The sequence below is a fragment of the Ranitomeya imitator genome, chromosome 5, assembly GCF_032444005.1.
Source record: "Ranitomeya imitator isolate aRanImi1 chromosome 5, aRanImi1.pri, whole genome shotgun sequence".
Taxonomy (NCBI): Eukaryota; Metazoa; Chordata; class Amphibia; order Anura; family Dendrobatidae; genus Ranitomeya; species Ranitomeya imitator.
In genome coordinates, this window is record NC_091286.1 from 173,422,392 (window position 1) to 173,439,940 (window position 17,549).

The 17,549-nt window shown below is 44.6% G+C and overlaps 1 protein-coding gene across 2 annotated transcripts in view; it reads left to right on the forward strand.

Annotated features, from left to right (window-relative positions):
• Positions 1–17,549, forward strand: part of THBS2 (thrombospondin 2) — an 800,800-nt gene that overhangs the window by 619,064 nt on the left and 164,187 nt on the right. For both annotated transcript variants that reach the window (XM_069769328.1, XM_069769329.1), the window contains exon 18: positions 96–323. In XM_069769328.1, the coding sequence (XP_069625429.1) occupies positions 96–323 (228 nt within the window). The remainder of the gene's footprint in view (positions 1–95; positions 324–17,549) is intronic.

A 17,549-nucleotide genomic window follows, 5' to 3' on the forward strand; every position in this document is an offset into this window, starting at 1 on the left:
AAGCAAATGCATTTAGCTTTTTCTTTTCTCCTGAAAAATGATAGACTGTTTTTGACATACAGTGTATTAATGTCACATGATATATTATTTTACAGGTGACGGCCGAGGTAATGCCTGCAAAGATGATTTTGACAATGACAGCATTCCTGATAACTATGATGTCTGCCCAGAAAACAGTGGAATCAGTGAAACAGATTTTGGAAAATTCCAGATGGTTCCTCTGGATCCAAAGGGAACAGCACAAATTGATCCCAACTGGGTCATACGCCACCAGGGCAAAGAACTAGTTCAGACTGCCAATTCTGATCCAGGAATAGCTGTGGGTATGTAAATGTATTTTCATTTTCTTTCATTTTGCAAGAATAAAGTCTGTACTAATAATCATTTTTTTATATTCCCTTTCTCTGTATAAATGTGGCAGGAGAATAAGATGAACTACATGGACGTTTATCATTTTTCAGTCGTGTCATTTTTAACACTATGTTATATGAATGAACATTTAAATTTTTGGTACACTGACCTTCATGTTTTAATATGGTCACTGAAGGCCAGGTACACTTTGTTTCCACAGGGCTTATTCCTTCAGTATTTGCTGCAGATTAGACGCTGCGTACAGCGTCCAGATGTTACAGCTACAGATGAAATCCCATCTCCACTATGCGTAAAAACACGGAGGCGGCAGACCTGCGTATACGCACATGTGGTGCATCTTTGTAGACCACAGCATGTCTATTTATCTTGCGGAGACACTCATTCTCTGTAAGATTAATAACACAGTCTATGTATAGTGATTCCGCCTGTCTTCAATGAACACAGGCGGAATCACCGTGCGTTCAAAAGGGGGCAGCGCTTTGGGCGGAGCGGGGTATCCGCTGTGTCCAAAGTGCTGGGATTCCAGATCATGGACACATACCCTTAGAGACTGTCCACGTTCAATATATATAAATTAGTGACGGAGAACCATATCGTTTAGAATGATCTTGACATTACAGTAAATTACCGTATATACTCGAGTATAAGCCGACCCCCTAATTTTGCCACAAAAAACTGGGAAAACTTAATGACTCGAGTATAAGCCTAGGGTGGGAAATGCAGCAGCTACCGGTAAATGTCAAAAGTAAAAATAGATACCAATAAAAGTAAAATTAATTGAGACATCAGTAGGTTAAGTGTTTTTAAATATCCATATTGAATCAGGAGCCCCATATAATGCTCCATAATGTTTATCATGGCCCCATAAGATGCTCCATATTAAAATATGCCCCATATAATCCTGCATAAAGGTTAATAATGGCCCCATAAGATGCTCCATAGACACATTTGCCCATTATAATGCTGCACAAATGTTGATTATGGCCCCATAAGATGCTCCATAAAGATAGTTGCCCCATATAATGCTGCATAAACCTTGATTATGGCCCCATAAGATGCTGCATAAAGATATTTGCCCCATATAGGGCTGCACAAACCTTGATTATGGCCCCATAAGATGCTCCATAAAGATATTTGCCCCATATAGTACTTCACCAACCTTATGGCCCCATAAGTTACTCCATACAGACATTTGCCCCATACAATGCTGCACAAACATTAATTATGTCCCCATAAGGTGCTCCATAAAGATATTTGACCCATATAGTGCTGCACAAACCTTGCGCAGCGGTGGAACAGGGGCAGGTGAGTATCGCAAGTGGCAGGGGACTGACCAAGAGGCGGCACAGGCACCTGGCGCCCACAGAGTTCCGGTGTCCCCACCTGCTCAGGACCCCGGCACTTGTCCCAGTGCCAACGCTGACTGCCGGCTTTAGTCAGCAGCCACCAGAATACTTACCAAGGCTGCAGGGGAGCACACAGAAGATCCGGAGACACCGGGGACCTCCACACTGCATCGGAGAACAGGTAATTGGGACCGTGACTCGTGTATAAGCCGAGGGAGCTCTTTTTCAGCTGGAAAACTCGGCTTATACATGAGTATATACGGTATGCTGCCTGCAGATCTCACGCACATAACCCAAACATTTTTCCTCTTTCTAAACATCATACAGTAGGGGACCTGATTTTAAATAGTTTGCAGCATCTAGTGTGTTATAGAGGCCTGATACAGAGGCCCCCAAAAATTCTTCTGTTCCTAGTGTCATACAGTATGGGGCATCTCACATTCAAATACTCTGTAGAATCTAGTTAGTTCACTATCATCGTAAGGAGAGACCAAGTGATGCAAATTTCCCAGCTTTCTAAAAACTTAATCTTCTCTAACCTTGTGTCATAAAAAACAGCAGCCATGGGTTCTTCTAAGCAGCTGCCTAGCACTTTGAAAATAAAAATGGTGGAGGCCCACAAAGCAAGAGATGGTCATAAGAAGGAGAACGCAAAGCATTTTCAAGTTGACATTTCCTCAGTTCAAAATGTAATTAATAAATGGCAGTTAACAGGAACAGCGGAGGTCAAGATACGTTCTGGTAGACTAAGCAAAATTTTAGTGAGAACTGCGCTTAGTGTTGGTAGAGAGTAAAATTAGAACCTCTAAATATTTAGCAGACTCTGGAGTTGTGGTACATTTTTCTACTGTTCAGAGATGCCTGCACAAATATGGACTTCATGAAAGAGTATTCAGAAGAAAACCTCTCCTGTGTCCACACCTGTTGTGAATTCAGCTTTTGGGCTCCCTCCGGTGGTTGTAGAGGGTAATGCAGTTGTGCCTGGATTGCAGGAGTGGACATGTGTATCTACTAATTGCAGGACTGACTGGGGTATATAGCTTTGCAGGATCCTTTAGTCAGTGCCAGTTGTCCATTGTTCTTGAAGGATTCACTTCCCTGCTGGTCTCTCCAGTTTGCTGTGTTTTTCTACAAAGATAAGTCCTGGCTTTGTTTTTGCTGTCCACCTGCAGTGGACCTTATAGTTCTGTGCATTTTCATGTTTTTGTCTTGTCCAGCTTGGTCTGTGAAGGATTTTTTGAAGCCCAGCTATTTCTCTGGAGATGCAGATATACCCCCCATGTCTTTAGTCAGATGTGGTGATCCGTATTTTCTGCGGTGGATATTTTCTAGTGTTTTTATACTGACCGCATAGTACTCTGTTCTATTCTTTCTTTTTAGCTAGTATGGCCTCCTATGCTAAAATCTGATTTCATATCTACGTATGTTATTTCCCTCTCCTCTCACAGTCAATATTTGTGGGGGGCTATCTATCCTTTGGGGACTTTCTCTGAGGCAAAATAGGTTTTCTGTTTCTGTCTTTAGGGGTAGTTAGATCTTAGGCTGTGTCGAGGGGTCTAGGGAGTGTTAGGTACCCCCCACGGCTACTTTTAGTTGCGCTGCTAGGTTCAGGGTTTGCGGTCAGTACAGGGACTACCTTTTCCAGAGTACGTCTCATGCTGCTCCAAGGCCACCAAATCATAATAGTACAACTGGCCAACAATGAGTTAATTGCATCTCAGAAGAAGGGTGGAAAGATTTTGAGCCATTTTTTTTTCCTTAGCCTGTTTGGTCTGTTCCTCCCTCTTTACCTCTGGGTGGCTACGGAGTCTAGTATTAACATGAATGTTCAGGAGTTAGTTTCTCGGGTGGATCAGCTTGCTGCTAGGGTACAGGGGATTTCAGATTTTATTGTTCAGACTCCTGCCTTAGAACCTAAGATTCCCACTCCTGATTTATTCTTTGGTGACAGATCCAAATTTTTGAGTTTCAAAAATAACTGTAAACTGTTTTTTGCATTAAGACCCCGGTCTTCTGGTGATCCTATTCAGCAGGTTAAAATCATCATATCTCTGCTGCGTGGTGACCCACAGGATTGGGCATTTTCCCTGGAATCTGGCAATCTTGCTTTGCTTAATGTTGATTCGTTCTTTCAGGCATTGGGGTTGTTGTATGATGAGCCTAATTCTGTGGATCAGGCTGAGAAAATCTTGTTAGCCCTGTGTCAAGGTCAAGAAGCGGCAGAATTGTATTGCCAGAAATTTAGAAAATGGTCTGTACTGACTAAATGGAATGAGGATGCCTTGGCGGCAATTTTCAGAAAGGGTCTTTCGGAATCCGTTAAAGATGTTATGGTGGGGTTCCCCACGCCTGCTGGTCTGAGTGATTCAATGTCTCTGGCCATTCAGATTGCTCGGCGCTTGCGCGAGCGCAGAAGTGTGCACACTGTGGCGTTGTCCTCTGAGCGGAGCCCTGAGCCTATGCAGTGTGATAGGATTTTGTCTAGAGCTGAACGTCAAACATTCAGGCATCAGAATAGGTTGTGTTTTTACTGCGGCGATTCTGCTCATGTTATTTCTGATTGCCCTAAGCGTACTAAGAGAATCGCTAGTTCTGTTGCCATCAGTACTATACAACCTAAATTTCTGTTATCTGTGACCTTGATCTGCTCATTATCATCATTTTCTGTCATGGCATTTGTGGATTCAGGCGCCGCTCTGAACTTAATGGACTTAGAATTTGCCAGACGTTGTGGTTTTCCCTTGCAGCCTTTGCAGAACCCTATTCCTTTGAGGGGCATTGATGCTGCACCGAGTGCAGAAGGTTTCATTTTTGGGTTTCATTTTTTCTCCCTCATCTATAGAATTGGATCCGGTTAAGGTTCAGGCCATTCATGATTGGATTCAGCCCACATCTGTGAAGAGCCTTCAGAAATTCTTGGGCTTTGCTAATTTTTATCGTCGTTTCATTGCCAACTTCTCCAGTGTGGTTAAACCTCTAACCGATTTGACCAAGAAAGGTGCTGATGTGATGAATTGGTCCTCCGCGGCTGTTTCTGCCTTTCAGGAGCTTAAACGCCGATTTACTTCTGCCCCTGTGTTGCGTCAGCCAGATGTTTCTCTTCCATTTCAGGTTGAGGTTGACGCATCTGAGATTGGGGCAGGGGCCGTTTTGTCTCAGAGGAATTCTGATGGTTCCTTGATGAAACCGTGTGCCTTCTTTTCTCGGAAGTTTTCGCCTGCGGAACGCAATTATGATGTCGGCAATCGGGAGTTGTTGGCTATGAAGTGAGCATTTGAGGAGTGGCGACATTGGCTTGAGGGGGCCAAGCACCTTATTGTGGTCCTGACCGATCATAAGAATCTGATTTACCTCGAGTCTGCCAAACGGCTGAATCCTAGACAGGCTCGATGGTCCCTGTTTTTCTCCCGTTTTGATTTTGTGGTCTTGTACATTCCTGGTACTAAGAATGTTAAGGCGGATGCCCTCTCTAGGAGTTTTTTTCCTGATTCCCCTAGGGTTTTTGAGCTGGTCGGCATTTTGAAGGAAGGGGTGATTCTTTCTGCCATCTCCCCTGATTTGCGACGGGTTCTTCAGGAATTTCAGGCTGATAAGCCTGACCACTGTCCTGTGGGGAAACTGTTTGTTCCTGATAGATGGACTACTAAAGTGATTTCTGAGGTTCATTGTTCTGTGTTGGCTGGCCATCCTGGGATTTTTGGTACCAGAGATTTGGTTAGTAGGTCCTTTTGGTGGCCTTCTTTGTCGCGGGATGTGCGTTCTTTTGTGCAGTCCTGTGGGATTTGTGCGCAGGCTAAGCCTTGCTGTTCCCGCGCTAGTGGGTTGCTTTTGCCATTACCGGTCCCCGAGAGGCCCTGGACACATATTTCTATGGATTTTATTTCCGATCTTCCTGTTTCCCAAAGAATGTCGGTTATCTGGGTTGTCTGTGACCGATTTTCTAAGATGGTTCATTTGGTGCCTTTGCCTAAATTGCCTTCTTCTTCTGATTTGGTTCCGTTGTTTTTTCAGCATGTGGTGCGTTTGCATGGTATTCCGGAGAATATTGTGTCCGACAGAGGTTCCCAATTTGTTTCTAGGTTTTGGCGGGCCTTTTGTGCCAAGCTGGGCATTGATTTGTCTTTTTCTTCTGCATTTCATCCTCAGACAAATGACCAGACTGAGCGAACTAATCAGACCTTGGAGACCTATTTGAGATGCTTTGTGTCTGCTGATCAGGATGATTGGGTGGCTTTTTTGCCATTGGCCGAGTTTGCCCTTAATAATCGGGCAAGTTCGGCTACTTTGGTTTCGCCTTTTTTTTGTAATTTTGGCTTTCATCCTCGTTTTTCTTCTGGGCAGGTTAAGCCTTCTGACCTTCCTGGTGTGGATTCTGTGGTCGACAGGTTGCAGCAGATTTGGGCTTATGTGGTGGACAATTTGGTGCTGTCTCAGGAGGAGGCTCAACGTTTTGCTAATCGTCCTCGGTGTGTTGGTTCCCGGCTTCGGATTGGGGATCTGGTTTGGTTATCTTCTCGTCATGTTCCTATGAAGGTTTCTTCCCCTAAATTTAACACTAGAAGTCCCGGGAATTTCAAGATCCCCCCTGAAGTCCTGAGAGAGGGTCAAATGACCCTCAGTCCATAGTGACACCTTAATTAGCATCCTTTCATTTGTAAATGTGCTCTTGCCTGAGGAATCTGCAGGGGAGATTATCTAAGATAAGAGTGTGTAAACAGAATAATGCAAGCTATTCCTGAGTGTGGGGGTTGCTGCTCACAAGAAAAACCTATTTTGGTTTCTCCCTGAGTGTGGGGGAGAAACCTATTTTGTTCACAGGAAAGAAAATGGAGAGAAGGTACACCATTGAAGAGACATTGGAACTGATTCTGAGCAACACAAACCCTTCAGACTCAGATGGAGAAGACATAGTCCTTCAACCGGCACATGTGGGGTCTGTGCTGACACATGCCGTAGGCACGGACATACGGGACACATGTTCCCCTATGGCCCCATTCCGCACGAACTGTGTCTCTGTGTGGAGCACATGCGTGTCCGTCTGCTCCACACAGAGACATGTCCGTTGTTTTGCGGAAGCACGGACCGCTTTTTGCCGAAAACATCCATGCACACATATGTTATCCATGTGACTTCCGTGTGCACGGACAACGGAGGAAAGTGAAAAGCCTAAAAATAAAGAATTTCATATTCACCTCAGTCCAGCGCTGACAGTTCCTCTCACTTCCGGTGCCGCTCATTAGGCTATGAATATTCACTTCACTGAGCCCAAGAGTGAACCGGAAGTGAGAGAAGAGGCGCTGGAGGGAGGTGAGTATGTGGTGACAGCAGACAGGGCTATCTGTGGATTCACGGATAGCACACGGACATCACCCACAGTGCACGGGGTCCAAAAGGGATCCTGTTCTGCTTGTTTCAAAAACGGACGGAACAGGATGCCAAAAAAGGCAGTGTGAGTTACCTATTTTATTTCCTGACTATGTTTTTTATTTTGAACCAAAACAAAATGCTTATTTGAAATTATTTATCTTGCAGATGAGGAGACTCCTCCTCTACCAAAAAAGAGAGCTCGGTTGGCGAGTGAGCCGACAGAGACCGCAAAAGATGGCACAGTGTGGCATGAAGTACAAGTGGGGAAACATCTCCATTTGACCCCAATAGAACCGTACCCTACAGATGGAGAGCCAAGTGCTAAGGCCAGACGAAGTGTCCAGAGTCGCCTTCCGAGCTTCCTCTGTTTTATCAGTCTTGACATGCTTCGTAGCATTGAAGAATTGACTACTCAACATGCACGTCACACGGAGCAGGTGGATTGGTTCATGGGTCTCCCGGAACTAATGGCATTTATTTCAGTCATTATCTTGCGGGGGGTGACCAAGATTCCATCACTACGTGACAGCTGGTCAGCAAACCTGGGAAACCCAAGGATCATTGCCACTATGACCCGAAACAGCAGAACTGTAACCACGGACAATTTCTTTATATCATTGTCACTTGCACAACGACTGCTTAGCCGGGAAACCACTATTCTCGGCACAGTCAACAAGAGTCGCCGGGAAATTCCTCAATCCGCTAGACAGATGGACCGCACTGAATTCACCACTCAGGTGTTTTCAACCACTGACAGTGTATGCACCCAAACGAAAGAAGGCCGTCTACATTCTCAGCAGCATGCACAGCGTGGTTGAGACTGAGGATACCAACAAAAGGAAGCCAAACACGGTCACACAATACAACCACACAAAGTGCGGTGTGGATGTAATGGACCAAATGGTGCGGGAGTACAGCATGCGTGCAGGAACACAGAGATGGCCAGTCGCCGTGTTCTACAACATGATTGACATGGCAGCACTCTATGCTCATGTACTTTATCAGGCATGCACTGGGGTGCGGGAGAGATGGGTGGACTTCCTTGTTGAGCTTGCAAAAGAGTTAGGTGGCCGTCATGTGACTGAAAAGAAGGCACGCAAGGAGAAACTCCTTTGGCAACTTCCTTCCACACCCAGCCCTGGCAAAAGGGTGAAGTGTCAGGTAAACCATCGATGCACGAACAATTGTGCAACTGAGAGATGTGTTGACTGCTACAAATACACGTGTGGCAAATGTACCAGGGACATACCCAGTCAGTGCCAGGTATGTTCCGACATGTTCAGACAGACTGCTGAGTGAGTGCTGAAATGCTAGTCACACAAGGACATGCCACTCACACACACACAGCCCCCCACTGCAGCCTATGGAAAATATGTGTGGAATTGTTTTATTCCTTTTATTTTTTTAACATTTTTATAACAAAAATAAAAAGCATCCTTTGATGCGTGCTCCTTTACTCCCCTACCCCCATGTATTTGTCTTTACCCTTTCCCCCCTCCCCTCTTCCCACTCCTCCACCAACATCCCTCCCTGTTGTATAATTTGATTATATTGTTTTCTTGTTCACTGTTTTATCACATTTGTTTGGCCATGCCGCTTATACACTGCTCATCTTGAAAATGTGACTATTTGTTTGATGCTGGTGTGAAATAACCCTTTAGTGAAAAAAAAATCTTATGGTTTTTAAAAAAAAATTAAAAGCATCAAAACAAATAACAGTTGTTCTTTTGTATATTTTTCACACTAAAATTTCAGTCCTCTTGTGGGAATTTTTTTCGCGCCAAATTTGTACAAGAATGAACATGTTGCGATTTTTTTTCGTTAGTGTGATTGAGGCCTAAAGGTACAGTTACACGTTACGATCTCGTTGATGATATCGTTTGAAAACGTCACATGATCACGTCGTTCATGCAATGTCGTTTTCACATCATTGCGTGTAACGTGAAGATATCGGACGAACACATCGTTGGATCGCTGATCGCAGATTTGAGGTCAGGATCTCAAATCTGACGATCCTCGTCCAATTATGTGTCAGAAGATGTGCAGCATCGTTCAGTGTAACGCTGAGATGAACGATTTTGGTGTAAATTCTCCTATTCCTGCCATTGTGAAAAATCGTTCTGCAAACGTTTGCAATGAGGCTAACGCGGAGCCAAAATTGACATCGTTAACAAGATAGTTGCATGTGACGCCTCTTGGACGATGTGAAACTGATTGCACGAACGATGTGATCACGTGACATTTCTAACTATATCGTCGACGAGATCGCAACATGTAACGGTACCTTTGACCCCTGTGGATCCGCAGCAGTTTCCCCTGAGTTTACAGTACAATGTAATCTTATGGGAAACAAAAAACGCTGTGCACATGCTGCGGAAAAATCCGCGCGGAAACGCTGCGGATTACATTCCGCAGCATATCACTTCTTTCCTGCGGATTTTCACCTGCTCCAATAGGAAACTGCAGATGAAAATCCGCAGAAGAAACCGCAGTAAAAAACGCGATAAATCCGCAGTAAAACCGCAACGGGTTTTCACTGCGGATTTTGGAATTCCGCTGCGGAAAAATCCGCAGTGGAATCCGCAAAGTGTGCACATAGCCTTAGACACAAATGCTTCTGGTCATTACTCACAGCTGTACCTTGCTCTAAAATTTCTAATTCTCTATTTAAAATATATAAAAAATGATTAATTGTTTCAGTGCTTTTTTGCACAAATAATACTAAACTAAATACAATATGTATAGTCTTTATATTATCAAATACAATAAACTGAACAGAACTAACTTGAAACTTGAAACTACATGGGTAAACTGGATGGAAAACAGCAAACAACCTCCTGTGGTGCAACAGTAATGGCCTTAATTACAGAACAAAAGACAGTGAATAGAGATAAGATAAGCTATAGATAAAATCCTTTAGGTCATTTGACCATTCTCTGGGTTTCAAAGGTAGAAATGTCAAATGACCCATCTCTAGGACTTCTAGTGTTAAGCCTCGATTTATTGGTCCTTATAGGATTTCTGAGATTATTAATCCGGTGTCCTTTCACCTGGCGCTTCCGGCCTCGTTTGCTATTCATAATGTCTTCCATAAATCTTTGTTGCGGAAATATGTGGAGCCCGTTGTTCCCTCTGTTGATCCTCCGGCCCCTGTATTGGTCGATGGGGAGTTGGAATATGTTGTTGAGAAGATTTTGGATTCTCGTTTTTCGAGGCGGAAGCTTCAGTACCTTGTCAAGTGGAAGGGTTATGGCCAGGAGGATAATTATTTGGTTTTTGCCTCTGATGTCCATGCCGTTGATTTGGTTCGTGCCTTTCATCGGGCTCATCCTGATCGGCCTGGGGGCTCTGGTGAGGGTTCGGTGACCCCTCCTCAAGGGGGGGGGGTACTGTTGTGAATTCAGCTTTTGGGCTCCCTCCGGTGGTTGTAGAGGGTAATGCAGTTGTGCCTGGATTGCAGGAGTGGATATGTGTATCTACTAATTGCAGGACTGACTGGGGTATATAGCTTTGCAGGATCCTTTAGTCAGTGCCAGTTGTCCATTGTTCTTGAAGGATTCACTTCCCTGCTGGTCTCTCCAGCTTGCTGTATTTTTCTACAAAGATAAGTCCTGGCTTTGTTTTTGCTGTCCACCTGCAGTGGACCTTATAGTTCTGTGCATTTTCATGTTTTTGTCTTGTCCAGCTTGGTCTGTGAAGGATTTTTTGCAGCCTAGCTATTTCTCTGGAGATGCAGATATACCCCCCATGTCTTTAGTCAGATGTGGTGATCCGTATTTTCTGCGGTGGATATTTTCTAGTGTTTTTATACTGACCGCATAGTACTCTGTTCTATTCTTTCTTTTTAGCTAGTATGGCCTCCTATGCTAAAATCTGATTTCATATCTATATATGTTATTTCCCTCTCCTCTCACAGTCAATATTTGTGGGGGCTATCTATCCTTTGGGGACTTTCTCTGAGGCAAGATAGGTTTTCTGTTTCTGTCTTTAGGGGTAGTTAGATCTTAGGCTGTGTCGAGGGGTCTAGGGAGTGTTAGGTACCCCCCACGGCTACTTTTAGTTGCGCTGCTAGGTTCAGGGTTTGCGGTCAGTACAGGGACCATCTTCTCCAGAGTACGTCTCATGCTGCTCCAAGGCCACCAAATCATAATAGTACAACTGGCCAACAATGAGTTAATTGCATCTCAGAAGAAGGGTGGAAAGATTTTGAGCCATTTTTTTTTCCTTAGCCTGTTTGGTCTGTTCCTCCCTCTTTACCTCTGGGTGGCTACGGAGTCTAGTATTAACATGAATGTTCAGGAGTTAGTTCCTCGGGTGGATCAGCTTGCTGCTAGGGTACAGGGGATTTCAGATTTTATTGTTCAGACTCCTGCCTTAGAACCTAAGATTCCCACTCCTGATTTATTCTTTGGTGACAGATCCACATTTTTGAGTTTCAAAAATAACTGTAAACTGTTTTTTGCATTAAGAGCCCGGTCTTCTGGTGATCCTATTCAGCAGGTTAAAATCATCATATCTCTGCTGCGTGGTGACCCACAGGATTGGGCATTTTCCCTGGAATCTGGCAATCTTGCTTTGCTTAATGTTGATTCGTTCTTTCAGGCATTGGGGTTGTTGTATGATGAGCCTAATTCTGTGGATCAGGCAGAGAAAATCTTGTTAGCCCTGTGTCAAGGTCAAGAAGCGGCAGAATTGTATTGCCAGAAATTTAGAAAATGGTCTGTACTGACTAAATGGAATGAGGATGCCTTGGCGGCAATTTTCAGAAAGGGTCTTTCGGAATCTGTTAAAGATGTTATGGTGGGGTTCCCCACGCCTGCTGGTCTGAGTGATTCAATGTCTCTGGCCATTCAGATTGCTCGGCGCTTGCGCGAGCGCAGAATTGTGCACACTGTGGCGTTGTCCTCTGAGCGGAGCCCTGAGCCTATGCAGTGTGATAGGATTTTGTCTAGAGCTGAACGTCAAACATTCAGGCGTCAGAATAGGTTGTGTTTTTACTGCGGCGTACTAAGAGAATCGCTAGTTCTGTTGCCATCAGTACTATACAACCTAAATTTCTGTTATCTGTGACCTTGATCTGCTCATTATCATCATTTTCTGTCATGGCATGGACTTAGAATTTGCCAGACGTTGTGGTTTTCCCTTGCAGCCTTTGCAGAACCCTATTCCTTTGAGGGGCATTGATGCTACACCGTTGGCTAAAAATAAACCTCAGTTTTGGACACAGCTGACCATGCGCATGACGCCAGCCCATCAGGAAGATTGTCGTTTTCTGGTGTTGCATAATTTGCATGATGATATTGTGCTGGGTTTTCCATGGTTGCAGCTACATAATCCGGTGTTAGATTGGAAATCCATGTCTGTGACTAGTTGGGGTTGTCAGGGGGTTCATGATCAGGTTCCTTTGATGTCAATCTCCTCTTCCCCCTCTTCTGAAGTTCCTGAGTTTTTGTCTGACTTCCAGGATGTATTCGATGAGCCCAAATCCAGTTCCCTTCCACCGCATAGGGACTGTGATTGTGCTATTGATTTGATTCCAGGTTGTAAGTTCCCTAAGGGCCGACTTTTCAACCTGTCTGTGCCTGAACATACCGCCATATGGAGCTATATTAAGGAGTCTTTGGAGAAAGGGCATATTCGGCCATCCTCTTCACCGTTGGGAGCGGGGTTCTTTTTTGTGGCCAAGAAGGATGGCTCCTTGAGAGCCTGTATTGATTATCGCCTCTTGAATAAGATCACGGTCAAATTTCAATACCCCCTGCCTTTGCTTACTGATTTGTTTGCTAGGATTAAGGGGGCTAGCTGGTTTACTAAGATTGACCTTCGAGGGGCATATAATCTTATTTGTATCAAGCAGGGTGACGAATGGAAAACTGCATTTAATACGCCTGAAGGCCATTTTGAATACCTTGTGATGCCATTCGGACTCTCTAATGCCCCATCTGTGTTCCAATCCTTCATGCATGGTATCTTTCGGAGGTATCTTGATAAATTCATGGTTGTATATTTGGATGATATTTTGATTTCTTCCAATGATTGGGAGTCTCATGTGAAACAGGTCAGGATGGTATTTCAGATCCTCCGTAATAATGCTTTATTTGTGAAGGGGTCAAATTGCCTCTTTGGAGTGCAGAAGGTTTCTTTTTTGGGTTTCATTTTTTCTCCCTCATCTATAGAAATGGATCCGGTTAAGGTTCAGGCCATTCATGATTGGATTCAGCCCACATCTGTGAAGAGCCTTCAGAAATTCTTGGGCTTTGCTAATTTTTATCGTCGTTTCATTGCCAACTTCTCCAGTGTGGTTAAACCTCTAACCGATTTGACCAAGAAAGGTGCTGATGTGACGAATTGGTCCTCCGCGGCTGTTTCTGCCTTTCAGGAGCTTAAACGCCGATTTACTTCTGCCCCTGTGTTGCGTCAGCCAGATGTTTCTCTTCCATTTCAGGTTGAGGTTGACGCGTCTGAGATTGGGGCAGGGGCCGTTTTGTCTCAGAGGAATTCTGATGGTTCCTTGATGAAACCGTGTGCCTTCTTTTCTCGGAAGTTTTCGCCTGCGGAACGCAATTATGATGTCGGCAATCGGGAGTTGTTGGCTATGCAGTGAGCATTTGAGGAGTGGCGACATTGGCTTGAGGGGGCCAAGCACCTTATTGTGGTCCTGACCAATCGTAAGAATCTGATTTACCTCGAGTCTGCCAAACGGCTGAATCCTAGACAGGCTCGATGGTCCCTGTTTTTCTCCCGTTTTGATTTTGTGGTCTCGTACATTCCTGGTACTAAGAATGTTAAGGCGGATGCCCTCTCTAGGAGTTTTTTTCCTGATTCCCCTGGGGTTCTTGAGCTGGTCGGCATTTTGAAGGAAGGGGTGATTCTTTCTGCCATCTCCCCTGATTTGCGACGGGTTCTTCAGGAATTTCAGGCTGATAAGCCTGACCGCTGTCCTGTGGGGAAACTGTTTGTTCCTGATAGATGGACTACTAAAGTGATTTCTGAGGTTCATTTTTCTGTGTTGGCTGGCCATCCTGGGATTTTTGGTACCAGAGATTTGGTTAGTAGGTCCTTTTGGTGGCCTTCTTTGTCGCGGGATGTGCGTTCTTTTGTGCAGTCCTGTGGAATTTGTGCGCAGGCTAAGCCTTGCTGTTCCCGCGCTAGTGGGTTGCTTTTGCCATTACCGGTCCCCGAGAGGCCCTGGACACATATTTCTATGGATTTTATTTCCGATCTTCCTGTTTCCCAAAGAATAATAATATAATAATAATAATTTTTATTTATATAGCGCCAACATATTCCGCAGCGCTTTACAACTTATAGAGGGGACTTGTACATACAATAGACATTACAGCATAACAGAAATACAGTTCAAAACAGATACCAAGAGGAATGAGGGCCCTGCTCGCAAGCTTACAAACTATGAGGAAAAGGGGAGACACAAGAGGTGGATGGTAACAATTGCTATAGTTATTCGGACCAGCCATAGTGTAAGGCTCGGGTGTTCATGTAAAGCTGCATGAACCAGTTAACTAGGTTTTTTTTTTTTTTTTTTTTTATTAGGCCACACAGGGATCGTTAGGTTAATGCATTGAGGCGGTAGGCCAGTCTGAACAAATGAGTTTTTAGGGCACGCTAATGTCGGTTATCTGGGTTGTCTGTGACCGATTTTCTAAGATGGTTCATTTGGTGCCTTTGCCTAAATTGCCTTCTTCTTCTGATTTGGTTCCATTGTTTTTTCAGCATGTGGTGCGTTTGCATGGTATTCCGGAGAATATTGTGTCCGACAGAGGTTCCCAATTTGTTTCTAGGTTTTGGCGGGCCTTTTGTGCCAAGCTGGGCATTGATTTGTCTTTTTCTTCTGCATTTCATCCTCAGACAAATGGCCAGACTGAGCGAACTAATCAGACCTTGGAGACCTATTTGAGATGCTTTGTGTCTGCTGATCAGGATGATTGGGTGGCTTTTTTGCCATTGGCCGAGTTTGCCCTTAATAATCGGGCTAGTTCGGCTACTTTGGTTTCGCCTTTTTTTTGTAATTTTGGCTTTCATCCTCGTTTTTCTTCTGGGCAGGTTAAGCCTTCTGACCTTCCTGGTGTAGATTCTGTGGTCGACAGGTTGCAGCAGATTTGGGCTTATGTGGTGGACAATTTGGTGCTGTCTCAGGAGGAGGCTCAACGTTTTGCTAATCGTCGTCGGTGTGTTGGTTCCCGGCTTCGGATTGGGGATCTGGTTTGGTTATCTTCTCGTCATGTTCCTATGAAGGTTTCTTCCCCTAAGTTTAAGCCTCGATTTATTGGTCCTTATAGGATTTCTGAGATTATTAATCCGGTGTCCTTTCGCCTGGCGCTTCCGGCCTCGTTTGCTATTCATAATGTCTTCCATAAATCTTTGTTGCGGAAATATGTGGAGCCCGTTGTTCCCTCTGTTGATCCTCCGGCCCCTGTATTGGTCGATGGGGAGTTGGAATATGTTGTTGAGAAGATTTTGGATTCTCGTTTTTCGAGGCGGGAGCTTCAGTACCTTGTCAAGTGCAAGGGTTATGGCCAGGAGGATACTTCTTGGGTTTTTGCCTCTGATGTCCATGCCGTTGATTTGGTTCGTGCCTTTCATCGGGCTCATCCTGATCGGCCTGGGGGCTCTGGTGAGGGTTCGGTGACCCCTCCTCAAGGGGGGGTACTGTTGTGAATTCAGCTTTTGGGCTCCCTCCGGTGGTTGTAGAGGGTAATGCAGTTGTGCCTGGATTGTAGGAGTGGACATGTGTGTCTACTAATTGCAGGACTGACTGGGGTATATAGCTTTGCAGAATCCTTTAGTCAGTGCCAGTTGTCCATTGTTCTTGAAGGATTCACTTCCCTGCTGGTCTCTCCAGTTTGCTGTGTTTTTCTACAAAGATAAGTCCTGGCTTTGTTTTTGCTGTCCACCTGCAGTGGACCTTATAGTTCTGTGCATTTTCATGTTTTTGTCTTGTCCAGCTTGGTCTGTGAAGGATTATTTGCAGCCTAGCTATTTCTCTGGAGATGCAGATATCCCCCATGTCTTTAGTCAGATGTGGTGATCCATATTTTCTGCGGTGGATATTTTCTAGTGTTTTTATACTGACCGCATAGTACTCTGTTCTATTCTTTCTTTTTAGCTAGTATGGCCTCCTATGCTAAAATCTGATTTCATATCTACGTATGTTATTTCCCTCTCCTCTCACAGTCAATATTTGTGGGGGGCTATCTATCCTTTGGGGATTTTCTCTGAGGCAAGATAGGTTTCCTGTTTCTGTCTTTAGTGGTAGTTAGATCTTAGGCTGTGTCGAGGGGTCTAGGGAGTGTTAGGTACCACCCACGGCTACTTTTAGTTGCGCTGCTAAGTTTAGGGTTTGCGATCAGTACAGGGACCACCTTCTCCAGAGTATGTCTCATGCTGCTCCAAGGCCACCAAATCATAACACACACCATAAAATTCAGCGTCAGAAGTATGCAAAAGGACATCTAAAAAAACATGTTGCATTTTGGAAACTATGAACCGATGAGGTTAAAATAGAACTCTTTGGTCACAATGACCAAAGGTATGAAGGTATGAAGAAAAAAGGGCACAGAATTTCAGGAAAAGACCATCTCACCAACCATTAAGCATGGGGGTGGATTAATCATTCTTTGGGGTTGTGTTGCAACCAAGGGCACGAGGAACATTTCACGGGTAGAGGGAAGAATGGATTCATTGAATTTTCAACAAATTCTTGATGCAAACATAACACCGTTTGTTAACCCTTTCACGACATGCGTCGTACATGTACTGCGCATGCCGTGAATCCCCCTTTGATGTGGGCTCCGGCGGTGAGCCCGCATCAAATCGCGACATGTCAGCTGTTTTGTACAGCTGACATATGCGCGCAATAGCGGCGGGTGAAATCGCTATTCACCCGCCGCTATTAACCTGTTAAATGCCGCTGTCAAACACAGACAGTGGCATTTAACTACCGCTTGCCGGAAATGACGTCATCGCCGACCACTGTCACATGATCGGGGGTCGGCGATGCATCAGGAAAGTAACCATAGAGATCCTTGAGACCTCTATGGTTACTGATGCAGGCCTGCTGTGAGCGCCCCCCTGTGGTCGGCGCTCACAGCACACCTGCATTTCAGCTACATGGCAGCGATCTGATGATCGCTGCTATGTAGCAGAGCCGATCAGGCTATGCCAGCTTCTAGCCTCCCATGGAGGCTATTGAAGCATGGCACAAGTAAAAAAAAATGTTTTTAAGAAAATGAAAAAAATATAAAAAATATAAAAGTTTAAATCACCCCCCTTTCGCCCCATCCTAAATAAAACAATTAAAAAAAAATCAAACACACATATTTTGTATTGCCGCGTTCAGAATCGCCCGATCTATCAATTAAAAAAAGCATTAACCTGATCGCTAAACGGCATAGCGAGAAAAAAATCCGAAACGCCAGAATTACTTTTTTTGGTCGCCGCGACATT